The following is a 22,850-nucleotide window of genomic DNA, read 5'->3' as shown; positions in this document are numbered from 1 at the left end:
TCTACCAGGAGTCTTACAGAATAAGACATGGAACAGATGGTCTAGAAGATATCGTGGGAACAAGGCATTACTAAGTCCCCTTTGGTTCCTACCCATAAGATCCAGGATTCATCAAAGCCGTCCACTCCCCCATTGGTTCCTCCGACTTCAGGGCAAGTGTCAGAGCCATTGAATCTGACACACCCGGTGTCTTCCAGCTCGGATCAGAGAATTTCCTTTTCTTTGGATCGGGCCTTTGCTTGGAGCTCATCTGCATTTTTGGAGTCAGGGAGCTCTCAGAGCTGTAGCAAGCCTCGCTGGTCATGGGTGCATTTGACTCTGGGACCTTCTGAGCAGTTGATGCATCTCAGGGCTTCCGTGCAGGTGAGCTTGGCTCTGGCTTTGACTTTGGGTGAGCTGTTTTCGGAGATTGAGATGTCTCTGATACATAGGCATGGCCTGTCAGATCCGGGGGTCCTTCTCTACTCAGGAGCATTCAGCCTTTGGGGCTCTGGAGAGGGCCATAGATGCCTCTGCACAAAGAAGAAACCTTCCTCTTCGGATGCAAAGTCTTCCCATCTACAGCCCTTGTGCACCCATTCTTACCATGACATTCCACAGGATAGTGGGTCCTTTGACCCCAAGATACCTGTAAGGGTACCCCAGCCTCATCTGATACCTCCCCAGAGTATTCCACTGGAGAGGTCCCTTGGAAAAGGACTTTTAAAGGGAAACATTTGGATTCCACCAAGGAGTCAGCCACTGAAAATACTGACTTCAATGAGGGGTAAGGATCCCCATGGTTACCTCCTGAGGATGTTTCCTTCAGAGACATCTTGGAGCTCCTGAAACAGAGAGCTGGCTGGCAGACCAGCAATCCTTCCCTTAAGGAGTCTGTGTACCTGGTGGCCTTTGGATCCCGACTTTCTACCTCATGGGTGACCCTGCCCGTCAGCGAGCCCAAAGATTTGATCGGAAGTGGGAGAGCCCAGACTTCATTGAGCCAACTCCCAGCAGACCAAACAAAATAATTAGTGGGCCAGAGGACAAAATGTTTCGGACTAAAAAGGTTGTAGTAGATGCCATGGTCATGGTGTCAGCTACCAAGTAGGAACTCTAGGAGGAAAGTTCCTCAGTTCATCCTCCTAATAAGGATTCCAGGACGATTGATAGATGCGGGAAGTGAGTTTGCCTTTGCCCCTACATTCACTGAACTACCTCTTCCATTTTACTAGACTTCAGAGGTATCTCATAAAGGAGCTTACACATACCCTTGAGAGAGCCAGAGCTGAAGGGATCCGGAAAAAGGTTACTTCTCAGCTGGAAACCCTACATTCTGTAGCTAACTCTTCCATGAGGCTCATTTTACATGCAGCTGACGGGACGAGCAGAGTGGGAGATTTAGGCATATCTATGAGGAGGCATGCCTCGATGCGACTTTGCAGAGCCTTTTAAGTCTTTGTTTGTCAACGTTCTGTTTGATGGCACATCTCTTTTTGGTCCCAAGGTCAATGATACGCTATCCAGGTGTGAAAAGGACAGTACGACCGTTTCTACTGTGGGCATATGTTTTTCCACCCCTCAGAAACCATACCCAAAGAGTCAGAGAGGTGGTGGCAAAATGTGGTTTAAGAATTCACAAGGATCTTGCCATGACACACTTGGAGAGAGTTTCCCAGAGGCAAAGGGGGGAGAATTCTGGAAGATGCCCCCTCGCAACGGAGGAGACCCACAGAACCAAGGGTCCAGAGAACATTTTTTGGTAAGCCCTTCCAGCACTCCTGAAAGGAGGCCTGATTGCCCGGCTCAGGAGGCAATCTGGGATTTACTATCCCTGTACTGGAAAGCCTGGCTAAACATAACCACTGACTTATGGGTGCAGAGGATAATATCCAGAGGTTACCTAATTTCATTTCTCCACCCCCCCCCCCCCAAACAAGAAAATCCTGGATGTTTCACCCAGTTGAAGGGATCTGCAGTTTTGCAGATACAAAACCTGCTAGACAAAATGTCATTCAGGTGGTCTCCCCAGACCAGAGAGGATTCAGAACTTATGGTTCTTTTTAGACCCAAAGATAACAGGATACTGGACACCAATATTGGATCTCGGCAAACTAAATAAGTCAGTTCAATGCCAAAAGTTCAGAATGGTCATGGTACAGTCCATACTTCCTTTTTTTGGAACAGGGCAACTGTATGTGCTCCATAAACCTTCAGGATGCATAGTACCATATAAAGATGGACAGATGATCCAGTAAGCACTTTTGCATCCGGCTGGGAGCCAGTTATTATCAATTTAGAGCTCTGCCCTTTGGTCTCACTACCTCCCCCAGAGTGTTCACCGAATGCATGGCAGTGGTAGCGGCTCACCTGAGACGACAAGGATTCTGCGTGTTTCCCTGTTTAGACAATTGGCTCTTTTCTGCCCTGACCAGGCATTTACTTGTCCAAGTAAGGAACTCTGTTATACACATTTGTACAGAGCTAGGCATAACATAAATTATGAAAAATCTCAGCTGGGGGCTTGTCAAACACTAGAATTTATAGGAACAATCCTAGATTACTACTCAGATGATCGCAAAACTTCCATCCTTCAGAGTGCAGACAATCAGACACCAAGTTTACAAGCTGCTTCAAAACAGGATGCTAGCCACCTGTTGCGTCCTACAGGTTCTGAGATTGATGGCAACAGCTATCTTCTTGGTTCTGCTAGTGAGGCTTCACATGCGAATGCTACAATGGCTACTAGCTGCACAGTGGTCAATTCTCCACCAACCTGTGTCCTACCAGATTCTCATTATGGACATCTGCAAAAGGGATCTCACCTGGTGGCTTCATTCCCCTCAACTGAGAGCAGGCCAATCCCTCCCACAGCCTCAGGCCATGGTGGCAATTGTCACTTCCCAGATAGGGTGGGGGGGCATTATTTGGGGAAGATAGTCCACAGCACCTGGTCTGCCAACGAGGCAAATTTACACATAAATGTCCTAGAGATGTGAGCAGTGCTTCTAGCTTTGCAGGCCTTTCAGAATGCTCTTCCTCTGGGAACTGTGGTGATTCTGTCAGACATGTCTGTGGTCTGGTACATAAACAAACAGGCAGGAACCAGATCATACCCCAGTGTTGAGAGAGAAGCTCCGGGTGTGGCAATGGGTGATCTTTTCAAACCACTTTCTTGTAGCAATGCACATTCCAGGAAAGTCCAACGTGATAGCGGACAGGCTGAGCAGATCTATTCTCATGCCTCATGAGTGTACCTCAACCAGAAAGTGGCTGAAGAATTTTTCCGCAGATGGGGCCAGCCATGCTGCAACCTCTTTTCAGCCCCCTGAACAACAAGTGCAGCAGCTACTTTGTCCTAATTCCCCCAAAGGGGGAGCCACAGAAGGATGCTCTGATACACGATTGGCCTCCCGGTGTACAGTATGCCTTTACCACAACTCCTTTGATCTCCAAATTTCTTCAGAAAGCAAACAGGATGAAGAGAACAGTAATCCTCATTGCCCCATTTTGGCATCGACAAATCTGGTTTGCCCTCATTTACAGAGAAAACTGTGGACTATGGATCCCTCTCCAGACTTACTGTCACATCCGACAGGAATGATTCATCCCAGTCTTTCCAACCTCAAGCTGACAGCTTGGTTTCCGCAATTCCATTAATAGCCAGACAGCCTGTGCTCTCCTCCCCAGTCCATCATGTTTTACTATTTTCCCATATGCCTTCCACCCAAAAACTTAGGAGCAAATGGAAAATATTTGTAATCTGGGCTCAGCATGATGTAGATCCCTTCAATGCACCAGTCCACTGCATTCTTGAATTTTTGGCTCACCTTTTTGATAATGGAGCATCTGCCTCTACAATTAAAGTGCAATTAGCAGTGATCTCCGATTTCCACATTGGGATGTCAGTCTTCACTTAATCCTTGACTGTGGGTTCAGTTCCATATATCAGAACCGACTCAGCCGTTATTCCAGCTCACTCCCTCCAAAACTCTCGAGCTAAGCTTTACCCATAATGCTTCTCACAGGATTACCTCCGATCTTGTTTGCCACTTTCAATGCCAGACGCATCTATCAAACAGCTCTCGAGCAAGCTATTTCTACTTTGTTGTAAGTGAAATTTCTCTTAATCACCTCTTTCATGACTTCTTTCTCCTCTTATACCCAGTTCCTCTTTTCTTCCTTAACATGAGTAGTGTTTTTCTTGTACATACCATCTTTGGTATTTTTTCTTTCTCTTACTGTTGCTCGTCTAGTCAGGATGAAGTAGACGAACATTGTGGGTTCTGTTCAAGCAGCTTTATTATATACAAACACATATACACACTAGCAGTCTCATACATAGATGTTCACACTCTGGCTGTACTCACAAAATGGCACTGAAGATAGCACGTGCCTGCTATTTACACTGTACATTCAGTTCTTAGAAATACTTCTTAAAGGTACAACACATCTGTTATTCTACATCCTCCCTGTTTGAAAAATGACTGACATGCTATAGGTACAAGTAATTTTCTATCATGCAATTATGCAAAACTAGATACATATATACAACTACATCCAAGTTGCCTTGTATCTGGAGATACGACCAAATCGCGTGATGTGTAAACTGGAACTGGGATTAGCAACTGGGATTGTCTCTGCTGAATGTTCAACCTTAGGGGTGTTATGAACATTATCAGAAATGGGAATGGGAATCAGGACATGTTCTTGGATGGGAACACTGTCTGAATCACCCTGAGATTTAGAGAGCATCACATGAATGATTCTGCAATAACAGTCCTGGTATAGGAAATAGATGACTGAGACTCCTCCTGTACTCCACACTGTCAGATTTCACAAGACAGGATCTCAGCTCTTCACATATATTACTTGACCTATCCAGTCGAAACCTTTCACCGTTTGTATCCTCACACTCCCTCCTCCTTTCAATGGATGAAGAAATCTGCTCAATTTGTCATAGCTGGACTTCTGGAAACAATGCTTTCTGAACAATTTGGGCTTTGATTGCTTTATTGTTTTTAGATTTAGGCCTCAATAAACTGGAACCAATAGTCAATGTTGATGTTCTTCGTGTTTCACTGTTGCAGTCATCACATTTGGGTTATCCCTGGCAGGGTAGCCCTCGGCCGGCCCGAATACCAGAGGCTTAGTATTACTGCGTCAGTTGCTGTCGCTTCAGGATTGACGTCAGGTCGTCAGTAGTATAAAGTAACGCAGTCGACGCCATTACATCAGTTTTTCTTGCCATGGAGCCAAAAGCAGAAGCAGTTCACATGAGTGCCATTCATCCGCTACCTGAGTTTCATCTACCAATTTGAAGTGGAAATCTTCTAAAGTTAAGTATCCCGTTGGGGATCCTTTTTTCTTGTACTAACCTATGTCGGAAAAAGTTAACAATTGTCTCGCCTGTGGAAAGCAAATACCACACCGAGACTTTCATTCTTACTGCGTCACTTGTTTAGGCCCAGACCACGATGCCCCCTGCTGTCGCTTCTGTGCTTTGTTGAATGCCAGAACTATCCATCGTTGGGCCCTTATTGTAGCTAGATATTTTTGCTTACAGTCCTCGAACTCCAGTATGACTTTGGTAAACCATCTGACAGCAGATCTTCCAGGAAAAACATAAAGATGAAGACAGAGACAGACCACACAGGTCCAAACCTACCGACTATGCTTCCATTAAGCTAGTCATCAGTTTTCTGGTCCCCAGTGAAGTGCTTTCCCAGCCCCTGATGCCCGCTTCTGTGGATTCACAGGCTGCTACCAAGACCCTTTCGGAGTCCGGTATGCCGCAAAACTCTTCTTCGACTAAGGATCCTGCAGTTGTCTCTGCCTTGGATGCATCTGGAGCCATTGAGCAGGCACCAGCTTCCGAGGAAGTCCTTCGTCCTACCGATTCTCAACACAAACCGACATCTTCTTTCGTGACTACCGTTCTTTCGAAAATGACCGAGTTTCTTAGGCCCAGGGTATGAACCATACCCAAGAAACCGACGACCCAATCTCAGGCACCTGCTTCCTTGCTTCAGTCTCATATGCTTAAAATGGCAGAAGACCTTATCATGCTGATCAGGGGAAGCCAAGCTACCCCGTCCAAAAGGAAAAGAGATCTGTCCCCTGTAGTTTTGTCTGAACAAGAGTCAGATGACTCTGATGCATCTGAATATGAAGACATGCAACCCCTCTCTACTTATGAGAATTCTGATGCAGGGGATTCCACCCCTTCCGCCTCTCCCTCAGAAGATGTTTCCTTTAGGGAAACCATTCATACCTTAAGGGAGCATTTCCAATGGGAGAGTCAGGACTACCCTCAGTCTAAAAAGAGACTCAGATAATTCTTAGAACTTCCACAGCACAGACCCTTGGCCACCCCCCCAGTCCTGGATGTTGTGGAGGATGTTTTCCTGGAATCCAGCTTGACTCCCGACACCCTCCCTCCTGCACCCAGAAAACCAGACAGGTACTATAGAGTCCCCTGACTCACACAAATTTCTTTTTAAAAATCCTACTGCTGACCCTGAGGTAATTTCTCAAGGGCCAAAAGGGATTAAAGCAACCTCTGCTAAGAAACCCACCCCTCAGACAATAATTCCCGAGCACTAGACAGATTGGGGTAAAAATATACACTTCCACTCTTGCTGTCAGGGCACTAAATTGTCAGTTCCATATGCTATAATTTCAGCAACATACCCTGGAATTCCTCAAACAAAAAATGTCTTCCTTTCCTGCTTGTGCAGAATCTAAAGAGTTACAAGAGTTAATGCATTCTGCAAGCCAAGTAACTAAACACACCTTGCATTGTGGTTTTGATGCCCTAGAAGCTTCTTGTAGGGCAGCAGTCACCGAATCTGTCATTAGAAGGCATGCATGGCTTAAGGAACAGCCCTTGCCAGACCATGTCCAATCTAAATTGTTGGATGCCCCCTTGCACAAAGAGAACTTATTTGGCACTAAGGCAGAAGAGGTCTTAAAAAAAGATGGAAGAAAAAGCAAAATCTATGCAGAAAGTGAAGGATTTCTTACAGGCCCAGTCACCCAGGTTCAGCAGGCATTGTCCCACCAAGCACTGGTCCTTTCCTGCTCCCACTAAGCCAGTCCAGCCCAGACCCCAGGGAATCAGACCCCCCCCCAAGACAACAGCCACAGGGAATGCAGAGATCTAAGCAGTGGATTACCTCCACTTCAAAACCAGGGAGTTCTAAGCCACCCCTTATGGTGAGAACTCACAATGACTCCCCTCTCCCACCCCCTCCCTCTGCCCACCTTCACTTACCCCCAAAAGGGTTCCCAGATCTACCTCCAAACCAGTGAGGAGAGGCGCAAAAGCAAGTCCTTCCCCCCTCTCTGTGAGGACAGTAGAGCACATTCCTGCAGAACAGAGAGGCCAAGGTTTCTACTCCAGACTTTTTCTGGTACCCAGAATGGAGGGCACCTGGTGCCCCATCCTCGATCTATCCATTCTAAACACCTTCCTGGTGATTCCAAAATTCAAAATGCTCACTCTCCAACAGCTGCTACCCATGCTCTCCAAGGATGCTTAGCTAGTCACTCTAGATCTAAAAGAGGCCTACCTCCACATTCCCATCAGGGAGTCCTGCAGAAAATATCTTTGCTTCAGGGCAGGATCTCAGCACTTTCAGTTCTCTGCACTTCCCTTTGTCTTATCTACTGCTTCCAGAGTTTTCACAAAATGCCTGGCTCTGGCCATTGCTTTTTGCAGACAAAGAAATATTCAAATTTATCCCTACTTAGACAACTGCCTTATTCAGGCAGACCACCAGGAAAAGCTGCTCAAAGACCTGGCCTTTGTAAAGGACCTACTATAACCTCCTTAGGGTACACAATCAACGAAAAGAAATCCAAACAGGTACCCACCAAGAGGATAATCTTCCTGGGAGCAAGTCTGGACACAGCATCCCAGATGGCATGCCTAACACCAGAGAAACAAAGTTTCCTATCAGCTTACTTCTGTCAACTGGCCACCAGGCCCCAGCTTTCTGCAAGGGAAATCCTGCAAGGCTTGGGGTTCATAGTATCTTGCATACTCCTTATTCCATATGCCAGACTGCATATGAGGAAACTTCAGTGGTACCTAAAGAGCCTTTGGTGTCAACACTCTCAAGATCTGGAAACTCTTTTACCTATTATTCCTTGCCTGAGGGAGGAATTTCTTTAGTGGGCAACAGCCTGCTCCCACAACAAGGGACTGTCCTTCTTCCCACACCCCACCACCCAGACCCTCACCACAGACCCATCAGACTACACTTGGGGTGCACACCTGGACAGTAGGTGCATACAGGGCTAATGGAACCCCCAGCAACTCCCCCTGCACATCAGTCTAAAAGAGATGATGGCTGTGCAGCAGGCCTTGATAGCTTTCAAACCCCTTCTCTCTTATCAAAACAGACAACACCACAGTGATGTGGTACCTCAACAAGCAGGGAGGGGCTCACTCCTACCCGCTGTGCAGGCTGGCCATGACCCTTTGGTTCACAACCTCTTCCATGCATCTACACCTGGAAGCACAATACCTGCCAGGCTCTCTCAACTCCCTGCCAGACCAATTAAGCAGAAAACTGTTGGACCCCCACGAGTGACAGTTCAACAGAAACACCTTCTTACTAATAACTCAGAAATGGGGAACCCTGGAGGTTGACCTGTTTGCCTCCCACACAAGCCATCAGCTCAACAAATTCTGCACCAGGGAGCATCACTGCATGGCATGGAAAGTAGATACCCTGTCCTTCTCCTGGGTAAACCTCTCGGTCTATGCGTTTCCTCCCCTGCCTCTCATTCCCAATGTACTGATCAAAATAAGGGAAGAAAAAACAAGGACCATTCTCATAGCTCCAGACTGGCCCAGACAGCACTGGTACCCCTTGCTGCGCAGCCTGTCCCCATTGCCCCCATGGAACATTCCTCAGGTTCCCAACCTCCTAACCCAGAGAGCAGGGGAATTCATGCACCCCCAATTGCAGACACTCAGTTTGGCAGCTTGGCTTATGACCTGACCCCTGACCAATCTACCCTCCTCAGTAAACAGGTTCTGGATGTTATCCGAGAGGCCAGATGCCCTAGCACCAGAAAGTCTTATGCAGATAAATGAAAAGATTCTGCACCTGCATCCAGGCTAAGGGAGCCAATATGGCACAGCCCTCCATCCCTCTCATCCTGGACTACTTAGCTGACCTACTACACTGTGGTCTCATTTTCTCCTCTATAAAAATTCACGCCTCTGCTATTTCTGCTCATTTTCCCCCTGAGCAGCCTCTTTTTTCACACCCTCTGATCAAGCAGTTCCTCAGAGGGGCTAACAACTTGAGCCCCCCCCCCCCAGAAGGGCACCAACAATGGCATGGGACCTCCTTAACTTTGTCTTGGAAAACTCACCCTGCCTCCATTCTAATCAGCTTCTTCTGCAGCGCTAAAATTTCTCTCCTGGAAGACCGCCTTCCTCCTGGCCATCACTTCAGCCAGAAGAGTCTCTGAGCTGCAAGCACTCATGGCAGTGGAACCTTTCATTATCTTCTATGCAGACAGGGTATCCCTCAGGACTAATCCATCCGTCATGCCCAAGGTGGTATCCAGTGTGGCTCTCAATCAGTCCATCCATTTTCTCACCTTCTTTCCTAACCCTCAAAACAAGGGGGAAAGTATTCTGCATTCTCTAGATGTGCACAGACCATGCAGATACTGTCTGGACAGGACTAAACCATTCAGAAAATCTGATCAACTGCTGGTTAGCTTTGCTTCATGGGCAGAGAGCAAAGCCATCTCCAAGCATACCATTTCTAAATGGATAGCACACTGCATCCATTTCTGTTACAAGCAGCATGGCTAGCCTCCCCACAAGGGGGTTAGGACCCACTCCACCAGAGCAGCCTCCACCTCTGCAGCATTCCTCAGAGGGGTCCCCACCAGGGACATCCTGGAGGCTGCCACCTGGACATCTGTTCACACCTTTTTCAAACATTACCACCTGCCTCACTTTTCTAAATCCAAAGCAGGTTTTGCCTCTGCAGTCTGGCAGGGCATGCTAGCCAGCCCTTAGCTTCCTTGACTGCCTCCACCCATTTCCTCAGCTTTGGGAATCAACCCAGATGTGATGACTGCAACAGTGAAACACAAAGAACATAGTACAGTTGTGTACACTTACCATAAATGTAGATGTTCGAGTGTCTTCATTGTTGCAGTCCTGGTTTCCCTCCCTCCTTCCCCCTTTTTTCTTTTTGTTACCTTTCTTCATTGTTGGTCTCCTTTTGTCACCAGAGCCTGGCCTCCTACTTTGGGGGCTCCTGACCGGTTAGGGCAAGAAAAACTGATGTAGTGGCGTTGGCTGCCTTCCTTTTATACCCCTGATGACCTGACGTCAGTCTTTAAGCAAGAGCAACTGACGCAGAAATACTAACTCTGTAGTATTCAGGCCAGCTGAGGGCTACCCCAGCAGGGTTAACCAAATGTGATGACTGCAACAATGAAGACACTTGAACATCTACATTTATGGTAAGTGTACACAACTGTACTTTAGAAGGATCCCTTTGTTATTGTCCGAGACCCATTTTCTGAACCCCATGGAAAATATGAACCGTAAGAGACAACTCTAAGCTCATAGCTGCAGAGCTGAATACATTATTAAGCCATATGTTTGTTTCCTTCACCCTTAACAAATAATCTGGCTTAGCTGAGAAATCCTCTTTCTAACTGGCTAGCCACTTGTTTTGGATTTTGTTGAGAGTCTGTCAACAGATGGATCTGGGAACTTTTTACAGTCCATTTCTACCACAGGTGTGGCTCTTTTTTAATAAAATCTCAGTGAGAGTTATTGTTGCATGATGACTTGGTCATATTTCCACAGTTCTACTAAATCTTCCAAACTGGACTGCTGTTTTAAAGGAATGACAGTTTTTGCTGTAGTAGTCATTCTAGGTATGCTGGCTAGAAACTTCCACCCCCTTTCAAATGTATAGCCTGCTATTCAACCCACAGATTATATGTACTGGAAGGAGAAGAACAGGATGTAATGTTGCATTGCAGATACGTAAGGAACTCAGAATAGCAGTAGCTAATTGACATCTTTACTGCCCCTTAACTCTTTTATCATCTCCCTCTGTCCTGTAGTTTCTCTTAACAGTTCTGATGCTTTTTTTGTTGTGTCAGTCTGGTGGTTTTGCTGTGACTGAACATACAGAGAGCCTAGTATGGTGCTCAGGCGAAGCACAGTCTAAAAAGCTTGGTGTATGGTTGCTGTGGCATGTAGTGAAAATGAATTTTGGAAAAGAAACTGAAGCATCTTGATATGTCAGTACTTAGAAATGCGATATGATGCACACTTATGTGGTCTGTATATTGGAGTTATTTGCTTGTTATGAGAGGAAGTATCTTCTCCATATGCTGGCAAACAGGAGAGGTCCCAGAACAGAACCCTAGGGGACTCCACTAGTCTCTGTGAAGGTAACTTCCTTTTTTGATTGTGTGTGTCCTATGTATGAGCCAGTTGGCGATCCAGTGAGTGACGTAAGAGTTTATTCCCAATTTATTTAACTTTAATATGCCAGAGTAGGGAATTGTATCAAAAGCTTTGGCCAGGTTGAGGTATGCAGGGTGCACAATTTTGCTTTCATTCCTTGCTTTGGTTATCTTTTCAAAAAAATCCACCAGTTTGAGTAAGCATGAACTGCCCTTGACAAATCCAAACTGAGTCTGGTCCAGTGTTTGGAGGTTCAGTATGTCCTGATAAATTCCATGGTAATTCATTCCATGGCTTTGCGTATGAGGCTGTTCAGACTTGTACATTTGATGTTATAGGTAAAGCAGTATTTATAAGAATAGTTAAGAAGTAATAGGAGAGCTAATAAAATGGTGTAAACCCATAGCACAAGACCACAGGGCTTATTACCTGCATGCTGATGAGGCCAGGTTTTACTTAATGACTGGTTTAATGATTTATGTATGTGCACACTTTATATTTCAGTCTACCTAGTTTTAGTGGTGTGAATCATGAGACCATACCCCTTGAGGGCCATTAGATTATCATGATCAGTGTAGCAGATCCAAGGACTGTAGCCCCTTTCCGTCCGTAAGGATTCAGTTCCGCTAGAGATCCCTTCCCCGTGGCTATAGCATGTCTGTTTTTGCTATTTACTTTAATTTTGGAGCAAGTCCAGATTGTTAAACACTTAGCTGTAGCTTCCCCAGATGGGCAGGACTTTGAGCATAAGCAGGTCTAGAGGAAGGTTCTTTGAAAGGCTTCTCTCTTAGTAGCAGAGGAAACTACATGTCCCTAAGGCTGTCTTTAACAAATGTTTGGTTCTGTCCAAACAAGGAGGAGGCGAATAACAAGTTTTTTTGTTTTCTGAGTATTTTGCAGTTGAATATATGAGTATGTTTGTGATGGGCAGAGATCCAAGTCAGACAAAAGGTATCCATGATTATGTCTCCTTTCAACGGATGAAGAAGTCTACTCAACATTTAGTAGCTGGACTTCTGGAAAGAACGCTTTCGGAATATAATGATGTGAAATGATGAATACGAAAAGCTGAAGTTTGTTTGTATTATTGAAATAAAGTGATGATACCTGAAAAATGTACATTTTATTTATTATAGAATCTCATCCACTTTTTGGTACTTTATTACTCATCAGACAGCATGCATGTTTATTTTTCAGAAACTTCAGATTATAAACAACGAGTCAGTGCCACAATGGAACTAATAAAGCAGTTGCCAAAGCCAAACCAAGATACAATGCAGGCCTTATTCAAACACCTGAAGAAGTAAGTACAGCACTAGTTTGCTGAAGCAAGGTGAAGTGAAAGTTAATTGTGTGTTTGCTTTACCTGCTTTAAACATTGCAATAGTAGCATAAAGATTCTGAAATCTTCCATAACATTTAATTTATAGCATTTGTCTGTACTTGGCTATTACAGTATTGCTTTTGTATGTTCTCCCCATGTTGACCATAAAGTTCTGCCTCCCAGACATTTTGCGAATCCATTTATCCCCTCTGGCCTATTCATTCTTGTGTCAAGAGTTGAGCAAGCTGAAATTGGGGGACCACCTTCTGTTTGCTGGCAGACTGGGGTTTTCACTTTGTTGTAGCCTCTACTGCTCATTCCGAGTCGCATCCAAGGGATTGACATGTAATGGGCCTTAGCAATGTGTCCACACCTTGATGGGCAATGCACTCATTTGGCCCTCTCCCTTGTAGGCTACACGCTCCTTAAAATTCCCCAGCCTTCACCATGACTTCAACAGTGCACATGGACACATGCTTCCTGACCCTTCCCTTGAGAAGAAATTTGCTGGCTTAGCTTCATCATTCCTCTTCTCCACCAGTGCCAACTCCATACTTCCGTCACCTAGGTCATAGTCAGGGCTTTATTCCTTATTCCAGCAGAACTGTCTTACTGTGGTAACAGTATTATTTAAAACTCGTATCTCCCTTAGGTACAAAGAGTGAATCTACTTAGAAGTATTTTTTTGTCGTGATTTACAGAACTCTGTATCACAAGGCATAGTGGTGCAGTAGTTAATTTTCCTTCCTCACAGTACATGGTGGTTCTGTTTGATTCAAATGTGGGGTGCCTTTTGTAAAGTGTTTCCCTGACCTCTCTCTGTCTGGGTTTTCCCAAGATTCGGCAGTTTCATTCCACATAATATTAGCTGTCTTCCAAGGTGTGTGTGTGTGTGTGTGTGTGTGTGTGTGTGTGTGTGTGTGTGTGTGTGTGTGTGTGTGTGTGTGTGTGTGTGTGATGGAGTACCATTTTTAATGCTTTAAGCACACTGCTGGCCATGATATTCTCTGGTTCACTGAGACACTGAATGTGGTAAAACTAGTATAGGAAAACTGAATGTATTTCAGATCGGTATGCAACAGCTTAGCTAGTAATGCACCTTCTCAGCACATCTGTATGACATTTACTTTGTCTTGTTCATCATCATTGATAAAAGGTAGAATCCAATAAATAACAAGATCCTAACATTCAGAAGAGACACGAGTTATGTAAAATATGTGCATTTTCAAAGACTGATTGCAACCATCTGTCAATGGAGACTGTTAGACACCCAAGGTAGTGAGTTACAGAGATATAGTCCTTTTTGTGCAAATGTCCAAACTCTTTGGAGAATTTGAGATTTGCATCTGGAGTCATTAATGACATCCTGTGAGGCCGAATGCAGGGACCAAGTCAGCTTGTGCCAGGTCAACATATCATGCGTTTGGGGATGACAGCCTAGGCCATTAAAGGCTAAACAAAGAAGGGTTAGAACTTTTTAGATTGTGGCCTGCTTGAATGAAAGACAGTAAAGTCCCTGTAGAAACAGTGTAATATGGTGGGACTTAGACACTTGCAAGTAGCCAGGCTGTTGGATTTTGGATAGTCTGCACACAATCAAGCTCTGAATCCAGATGCAGAGAGTTACAGTAATGCAAGAAGGGGGCCACTAAAGCATGCATTAAAGTAATGAGATCTAAAATGTCAAGATGCTTGATAAGAATAATGTTCCTAAGACAGAAGAGGATTTTCTAACAGCTGAGATCCGGGTGTTTTTTCTTCAATTTATTTTCACCGAGTACATCCTAGGTATGCACCTTTGACTCAAATTGCAGTTTGTCTTTACTGTAGGGGGTCTTGGGAGATGAAATTAGTGTTAGAGAATCTCTCAGTGGTGTAACTGACCTTTGCTGCCATCTTGGAGGTGATGCATAGTTAGCAGCCATTCATTGATGGATGCATTCAGAGTCTCTGGTTAAATGGTTAACTGCTGAAATAGACGCCTAAAGGAAGGAAAAGTAAAGCTGCATATTGTCAGCATAGCAGAGATATTGCAAACTTCTTGTTTAAGTAATGTCTCCCAAAGGTAGCACGTGCACTGAGAACAGTATTTGTCTGAGAGTGAAATTGTGGAGCATAACAGTCAAGAATAATAAGAAGAATTCATTCCCAAGTCTACCTTTTGCATTTGTCAGAAGAGGTAGGTGGCAAACCAGTGCAAGACTGCACTAGTGATGCCGCAGTAATGCTGTAGCTGAGTAAGTAAGAGAGAGTGGTTGACACTGTCAAAGGAGGAAGAGGCTGAGTAGGATTAGGATGAAGTAATGATGTTGATTCCTTGCCATAAGAAGACAGTTCAAGGTCTTAAAGAAGGCTGTCTCAGTGCTAAGTCTTTTCAGAAACCAGACTACACTGGTATTTTGGATGGCCTTTTCTCAAGTGGACTTGGCATAATGTTTACGGTGTTTGCCTTAGAGTCACAAGGTGCAGGGTTTGGTTCTCAGATGAGATAATTGGCTAGGCTTAAAATTGCTCACAAGGGCAATTAGCCTTGTACTAAGTTATGAAATAGTATCCTAGTTTAAGTGCATTACTTTCCCAGAAATGCTTTACTGACAAAGGGAAGATTTAAGATAGGCTGGTAGTTATCCAGATTGTTGTGCTGTAAGCTTGCCTTCTGCAGACTTGAAGAATCAAGACCTATTTTAATGAAGTTAGATATAGTCCATCTTTAAGAGAAACAAAGATGATCTGGTATATGGCTTGATCTAATACATCTAGACAAGCAAGAACAAGATTGGTTGAACAAGGATCCAGCCCACAAACAGTATGCATTCTGGAAATAAGAGCGTAAGTCGTCATAATCTAGGATAAGAAATTCATAGCAATTCAAAGTCACATCTTTCTAAGACAAATTACTTGACCATGATGACCACCTGCAAGGACCCGTGCTCTGATCAGGACAAGCTTTGTTTAAACCAAGCACTGACTTCAGTACTGGATAAAGCCTTCTGGTATGTTAAATAAGTGGACTCCATAGCCTTTGCATCACCCAGAAGTATGAAGCTGGTTATTTTGCCTTTGCAGAGATCTCTGTGTACAAGTACTTAGACATTTTCCTGTAGATCTCCTCATGGTATACCGATGGTTGTCTGGAGCAAGCTTGTCCTTGAGCAGATGAGTGAGCCCACTTATATTTGATTCTTCTGCCAGTCCTGAGTTTCAGAACTTAGTCAATTCACATCTCGTATAGAACTAGGTGGACTAATTGTGCTCAGCTTGGAGCTAAAATGTCAAGTGAGGAAGTAAGGGCCTAATTATAGACTACCACTAGCAAATCTGGCCTACAGTTATGAAACTGCTCAAGCAAACCTTTGAGATTAGAACAAGCCTGTTCTATTGAATTAAATCAGGTCTGGGGCACCACCCAGGGTTTATTAACCATGAATTGAGTGATAAAACTTGATCTGACCAATGGATAGGTTAGACTACCAAGGCATTACTCATAGTAGGATGTTGGAAGACCAAAGTGCAGAGTATGCTTGGATCTGTGGGAAGCAAAGGTAATGACCTGCGTAAACCTAAACCCTGTCATAATGCACAGGAATTCTTAGTTACTGACTCCTCACCGTCTCATCAAAGGAGCCACCTGGTAGATCTTCACTGAGGTGACAATGTCCCGAAGGAATATCTGCACACTGCTGGGAGAGAGGCCACAAGGAAAGGGAGTTGTAGTAATCTAGATGCAAACCTGCTATTGTCTCTTCTGCTTTCAAAGCCTCTTCTACCAAGGCTTTGAAGGATTGTGGGCCCATCTTAACTTTCAGCCCTATTACTAAAATACTAGAAAAATTGTTGTACAAACAACTGCTAAAGGACATTAACAACTGTGTGATGTACAGCATGTTTTTTTTAAATAGCTTGAGCACATTTACTGCCCTTTTAACAGCCACTGGCACTATTTACTGCAGTATGAGTGAAGGCCACATTGCTGCAGGCCTGTTTGTAGGTAGGATTAGCATCTTTGTCTGCCATACCATTCTTCTCAATATACTGTTATTGTCCATGTTGGAGTGAATGACTTGAGACTTACCTCCCTGGACTACACGAAGAGAGACATGGAAGAGCTCTCGGGTCATGTGGCCCAGGCAGGTATGACCCTAGCCCTGAGTAGCATCCTGCCTTCGCCCAGAATGATACCACAGTATAAGGACAAAATGATTGAATTCAACAATTGGCTAAGCTTCTGGTGTCATTCAAAGGGGATCTAGTATCTGCCTGGGACGACATGATCGACAGACCACAGTGCTTTGCCAGAGATGGTCTGCACCTGTCACCCCTGGGATTCAGGTTACTGGCTAAGGCTCTTGCCCCCTTATAGTGCCTTTTTAGGCAAAGTTCAAAGAACAAAACCACCACTGTAACAGGCACAAGCATGCAATATCTGAAGGTAATGCTACTCAATGCTAGAAGTCTAAACCTCAAAATGCACTCTCATGAGGCACTCCTAAAAATGGAGAAAATCGATATCTGTGCAGTAACTGAGACCTGGTTCAAGGCTCCGGAAAGCACCCCTGCAATACCAGGCTACAACTCTTACCACACTTTTCAGCCACCAAACCAGGACCAAAACACTAAAGGTGGAGGAGTGTCCATATTCACCAAGGATATTCACACCACCAGGCTAGTTGCCCAACACAGTGGGTCTGAAATTTTTCAGGTGCAACTAACACTAGGTAAGACTGCGATCCAAATTGTAGCTTGCTACAGATTCCCCACCATGCCCCAAGATTCTCACTGCACCTTTCTAAACATACTGGAAAATATTAAGATGCAACCAAACACCCTAATACTGGGTGATTTCAACTAACCTGCCATTAACTGGGAAAACTACTCGTGTACCAACACCTTTGCCCAGCGGTTCTTGGAATTCATAAATTCCAATGCCCTGGATCAACTAATCCATAGTCCCACCAGGGGCTCTAATATCCTAGACCTGGTCATTACCAACATGGGAAATTGATGCTCCACACCTGTGGTCACCCCCTCGTTGGTCAGGTCTGACCCTTGACATCCACATCCCTCCCCGACCCCCCAGTAAGGAAACCTCCATAAAAAAAATGTCTCCAAAGCCAACTTCATGCTACTCAAGTCAGAAGTGGCAAACTTCATGACACCCATGCAGACGGAAACTGAAAGTTCAACTGCTGAATCCTGCACTAAGGCACTGTACCAGCCATCCACTCGTGCATGAATCGTGCCATCCCAAATAGAACCAAGACACTCTCCTCCAAAAAAGGAAGCCAATCTGGTGGTCCCCTGCCATAAACAAACTTTAACATTAAAGGAAAAAACTGTTGCAGAAAAGAGGAAAATCCCAGGATGCAAAAAACTCCCTTAACAGCCTCATTAAGAAGCTGAGATCCCTCATAAAATTGCCAAATATTCCAAAGACAACCACAAGACATTCTATAGCTATGTCAAGAATCTAAATGGCAATGCTCAGATCTACTCTGAGCTACAACAGAATGGCATTAAATATACTGATCCCAATGATATTGTCAATATCCTGGCAGATTGATTCAGTGCCAACTTCACCCCCATCTTGCCACCTAAAGGGCCTAACTCAATACCGAAAGATTGCCAGATTCTGGTAATAACAGTCACACAGGTAAAAACCGCACTATCCAAAGCTAAGAATACAGCAGCAATGGGACCAGACAACATCATGGGCTGTGTGCTACATGAACTACAAAATGAACTGGTACCTCACATAAGTGTCATTTTAATCATAGCCTCACCTCAGGCTTTGTGCCCATTGAGTGGCGCAGAGCTACAGATATTCCACTCCACAAGGGGGGATTCACCTTGGATCCTGGGAATTACTGCCCCATCAGTCTGACGAGCCTGATCTGCAAGGCCATGGAATGTATTATCATGGAACTTATAAACAAAGACATTGGCAACCTTCAAACACTGGACCCCACCCAGTTTGGGTTTGTGAAGGGCGATCTTGTCTCCTAAACCTCATTAACTTCTCTGAATCAGTCTCCAGAGCTGTGGACGGAGGGTAAGGAGGGTAAGGCCTTCAACACCATCTCCCACTCTGGAATCATAGATAAACATACTAAGCTGGGCATTAATCCCTACATCATTCGATGGGTTGCCAACTGGCTTACTGACAGAACCCAGACTGTAAAAGCCAACACTAAGGGACTCTGGCTAACAAAGTTTGCAGATGACTGCAAACTGGGAGCCATTATTGACTCCCCAAATTATGTAGATATTCTACAAAAGGGCCTTACAGAAACAGATGCTTGGTGCCAGAACCATGGGCACAAGCTCAATGCTAAGAAATGTATAGTTATCCCCTTTGGGGAAAAAGCATGTACCAGTGAATTACCACATAGGTGGCAGTACACTAAACACTGAAAGTGTGATAAGAGACTTAGGGACACAGGTGGACAGTGGTCTTCTCTCGATAACCACATCACCACAACAGTCAGAAAATCCTTCTATGTGGCACACCTCATCACTAAGGGCTTTTCATCCAGAAAAAAGGAGGTCATTGTCCCACTGTACTCATCCCTCGTTAGACCCATTATAGAATGCAATGCTTCGTTTGGTATGTACCTCTCAAGACATCTGCAACAACTGGAAAGGTTGCAGAAGTACCTCACTAAAAGAAGCACAGGCCTAAAGCAGATGCCCTATGCTGACTTTCTAAAAAAAACTCCAGCTATACTCTGTGGCATATCGATCTCTGCTTAACATACAAGGCCATGTCAAACCTAGAGCTGTTGGAAATGCTCCACTTAAAGAAATCCCAATCCCTCAGAGCCACATGCTCCAGGGATCTAAACCTTGTCATCACAATAAACAAAATATGCTGGAGGGATAGTTTCCTAACCCGGAGACTCCCCAGACTCTGTAATAGACTGCCCATACATGTCAAGCAGAGCTCCTCTTTGGCTGTCTTCAAAAGGAACCTGGATGATTGGATGGGAGATAGTAAATTCACCCCGGAGATCACGTCAGTTACCCTGCTAGACAGGGGTCCAGGGAAGTAAATATTGTGGGAAGAAATATCCAGGGAATTATTCTGGCTAGGCTTGTATAGGCCCTAGGGCCGATAGCCTAGTACCAAGCTATGAACCTATGAGACACCCACAGTTTGCTCCTTTACCCATTGCAAATTCATTGTTGGTGTATGTAGATCTGATCTTCATTTCAGTAATTATATGATAGATGATCATAGCCCCATCTCACATCTTGATGCATCGGCATGAAGAAGAGCCTCAAGAAGAGGACCCAAGCTAGGTTTCTGTGATGATTGCATAGACTGAGTGCTGCAACAAGTTAGATAGTTAAGTCCAAGACGTGACAGGTATTGTATCATTAAAGTTCAGCACTGATCTCGCATGAATTCTTGGACTTAGCTGTCCAAGAATTCATGCGAGATCCACAGGTACTTAATGCAAGATAGAGACGGACCTGTTAACATGATGTTTTATCCCATGGTTAAGTACTGCAACACACTGTGGTAGGCCATAACTTCAGCCCTAGGAGTTTCCAGTAGGGAGTGATGACTAGGATATGCACATCATTTGCAGGTATGTATGATATTTGGACCAAAATGTGCATTTTCGTAGGTATGTATGACAGGTCTGGACTCTTAGTGTAGAAAGAAGGGGAAAGATCCAACAGTTTGATCCTAATTTTTGCAGTGATGTAGTCCACTGTAGGCTTGTGGAAGTAGTGGTCAGTAAAGTAAAGTAGTAAGGTAAAATAATGAATCTAGTAAGCAGACCTAAGACTTGGAATTGATAATGAAGAAAAAATGATTCAAAACTATGATAAATAAGTTAAAATAAAAAAGAAATTAAAAGTACTGATATGTTAAATGAGAGAGTAGAAACAGTTGTTGCTCATGGAGGGAAAGGGTAGTTGTAAAAAAAAAAAACCAATAAGGGAAAGCTATAAATTGAGCTGTCATTTTTGAATCCAGAAACTCCCATTGTAATCCATTGGTCCAGAATACTGAGTGCCCACCCATCCAAGTAGTGTTGAGTTGACTGTCCTTGCACTAAATCCTGGCATCATACAGAAGCAAAATACGTTAAGAATCAACCCATATGTGGTAAGATGAATGGCAAACTGGCTGAAAGACAGAACCTAGACAGTGCAAAATGTAAATTAGTGAATCAGAATGTATGAAAGTGACCAGCAGAATCCATCAAGGCTGAATGCTTGGACCTTTCCTTTTTTGGCATTTACATCTCATATCTCCAAGTAAAGACCCAAGACTTCTGCCTAACAAAAGTTTGCAGATGACTGCAAACTGGGAATTGTTAGGTTACCCACTGACATTCAGCATCCAGCATGAACCCTCTTTGATAAACTCTTGATAAGCTCAAGGTAAATACAAAAGTGTGGTATTGTCACATCATACTGTATAGTTAACATGCCAGTGCAAAATGAAAATGGAGTCAGGGATCTAGGAACTTGGATTTGATAATACCCTCTCTCTCGACAATGGTTGACAGGAAATTCTTTTTATTGCAAAGGGAGGATCTTCAAGACTTAGAAATAAGTACTCTCTTACACTCAAAATTGATCAGACCAGAAATGGAGTGCAGTGCCCTATTCGGTATGTACTTCCCTTAGACAAGTCAAACAATTAGAAAGACCCCAAAGGTTCCTAACCAAAGGAATCATGGGCCTAAAGTCCCTGAGAGAGAGGTTGGCAGCACTTTTCCTTTATACAGGCTTTTGAGGGAAGACATCTATCTTACTATGTTAGTCTAACTTACTGTGCCTTGAGACCTGGTTGCCTTGGATCTCCTGTAGCTCTTAAAGTTCAGTGGCTCTTCCAGTGCTAAGAACAAGGACCTAAATCTTCATCAATAGATCAGTAATATTGTGGAGAGCTAGTTTTATAACTTGGCGCCTCCAAAAACCTCTGAAGTAAACTATCTTTGCATGTTAAGTAGTGCAACACACTCCATTTTCTTTAAACATAACCTTGATAACTGGATAGGTATTCACAAATTTACTCCAGGATTGACTGGTATGGTCCTCCTGTATAAAGGAGGTGTGGCTTGATGAAAATTACTGCCAGGCATAAATGGCCGTAAGACTAAATTCAGGCTTGCTAGTTGTTGCTGAAGCACCTACCAAGGGGAGAAAACGCTGAGAGAAGAAAAGGAGCCACTTTTGTGATGTTAAGCATTTTCTTCTGATTTCTTGTTAAGTTTTACTGCTTTGCCGCCTACGTTTTGGCATTTTCTGGCTTGCTAAAGTTTATATCTGTAACAGTAACAGTACTTGGAACACATGTAGAACCTGTTTACTGCATTTCCTGTGTTGCTCTTAATTTAAAATCGTTTTTTTCTCTAAAAACTGCATTTTACCTGATTTTGGCCTAGCACTCGAGTGTGGGGTCATTTATTGCACTGTTGTGATTATTTTGCTGCTTGTGTATCTCTGCTACCTTTAAACTACAACAAAAAGAAAAAAAAAAAAAAATCTTGCTTTTTTCCCACTTTCTGAAAGTTAAGAAAGTTCAGTTACAGATTTGCTGTTCTGAACTGTTTGGAAGTTTCTAGAAGGCCAGTGCTTACTTGGGCTAAAGGGAAGTCTCTGTGTTCACCAGTGGGAGTGGTTAACACTGAACAGCCTGCCTGTCCCTGGAGGAGTGGTTACTACCTAGAAGCTGTAGGTTTATTGGCCATTTTGGGTCAATTCTAAACTCCTTGATCTCTCTCTTAAAACCCTACAACTCTCTTTTTGCATGGTTTTGCGCACTGAGCAGCATCGGGCAGCGCCGCCTAAACAGGTTTAAACTATTCCAGGCTCCACAAAGTCTGCTCTTCACTTTTTCCCTTAGAACTGTTCAAACTCTCAAAGTAATCACTCTCTTCTCTTTCTAAAATCCTGCACTTGCTCAGCTCTTATAAGGAAACACTAACTAACTAAAGCACTACACCCTCCTTGACTTCTCATAAGTATTAGGCTCCCGATTGGTCCTTCCTGATCAAGTGAAAAATCAGTTCCCTTCCCTAATCTGATCAGTAAAAAAACAGTTCCCTATATTAA

At 44.1% G+C, this 22,850-nt stretch overlaps 1 protein-coding gene across 9 annotated transcripts in view; it reads left to right on the top strand.

The window, feature by feature from the left end:
* ARHGAP12 (Rho GTPase activating protein 12) overlaps positions 1-22,850 on the top strand; it is a 1,910,410-nt gene that overhangs the window by 1,861,535 nt on the left and 26,025 nt on the right. For all 9 annotated transcript variants that reach the window (XM_044066697.1, XM_044066699.1, XM_044066698.1 and 6 more), the window contains one exon: positions 12,647-12,752. In XM_044066697.1, coding sequence (XP_043922632.1) covers positions 12,647-12,752 — 106 coding nt within the window. The remainder of the gene's footprint in view (positions 1-12,646; positions 12,753-22,850) is intronic.

This window comes from Protopterus annectens, chromosome 3.part1 (assembly GCF_019279795.1).
Source record: "Protopterus annectens isolate FY-2018-M chromosome 3.part1, PAN1.0, whole genome shotgun sequence".
Lineage (NCBI taxonomy): Eukaryota > Metazoa > Chordata > Ceratodontiformes > Protopteridae > Protopterus > Protopterus annectens.
Note: the sequence above shows the minus strand (reverse complement) of the source record. Positions and strands in the feature narration are given on the sequence as shown.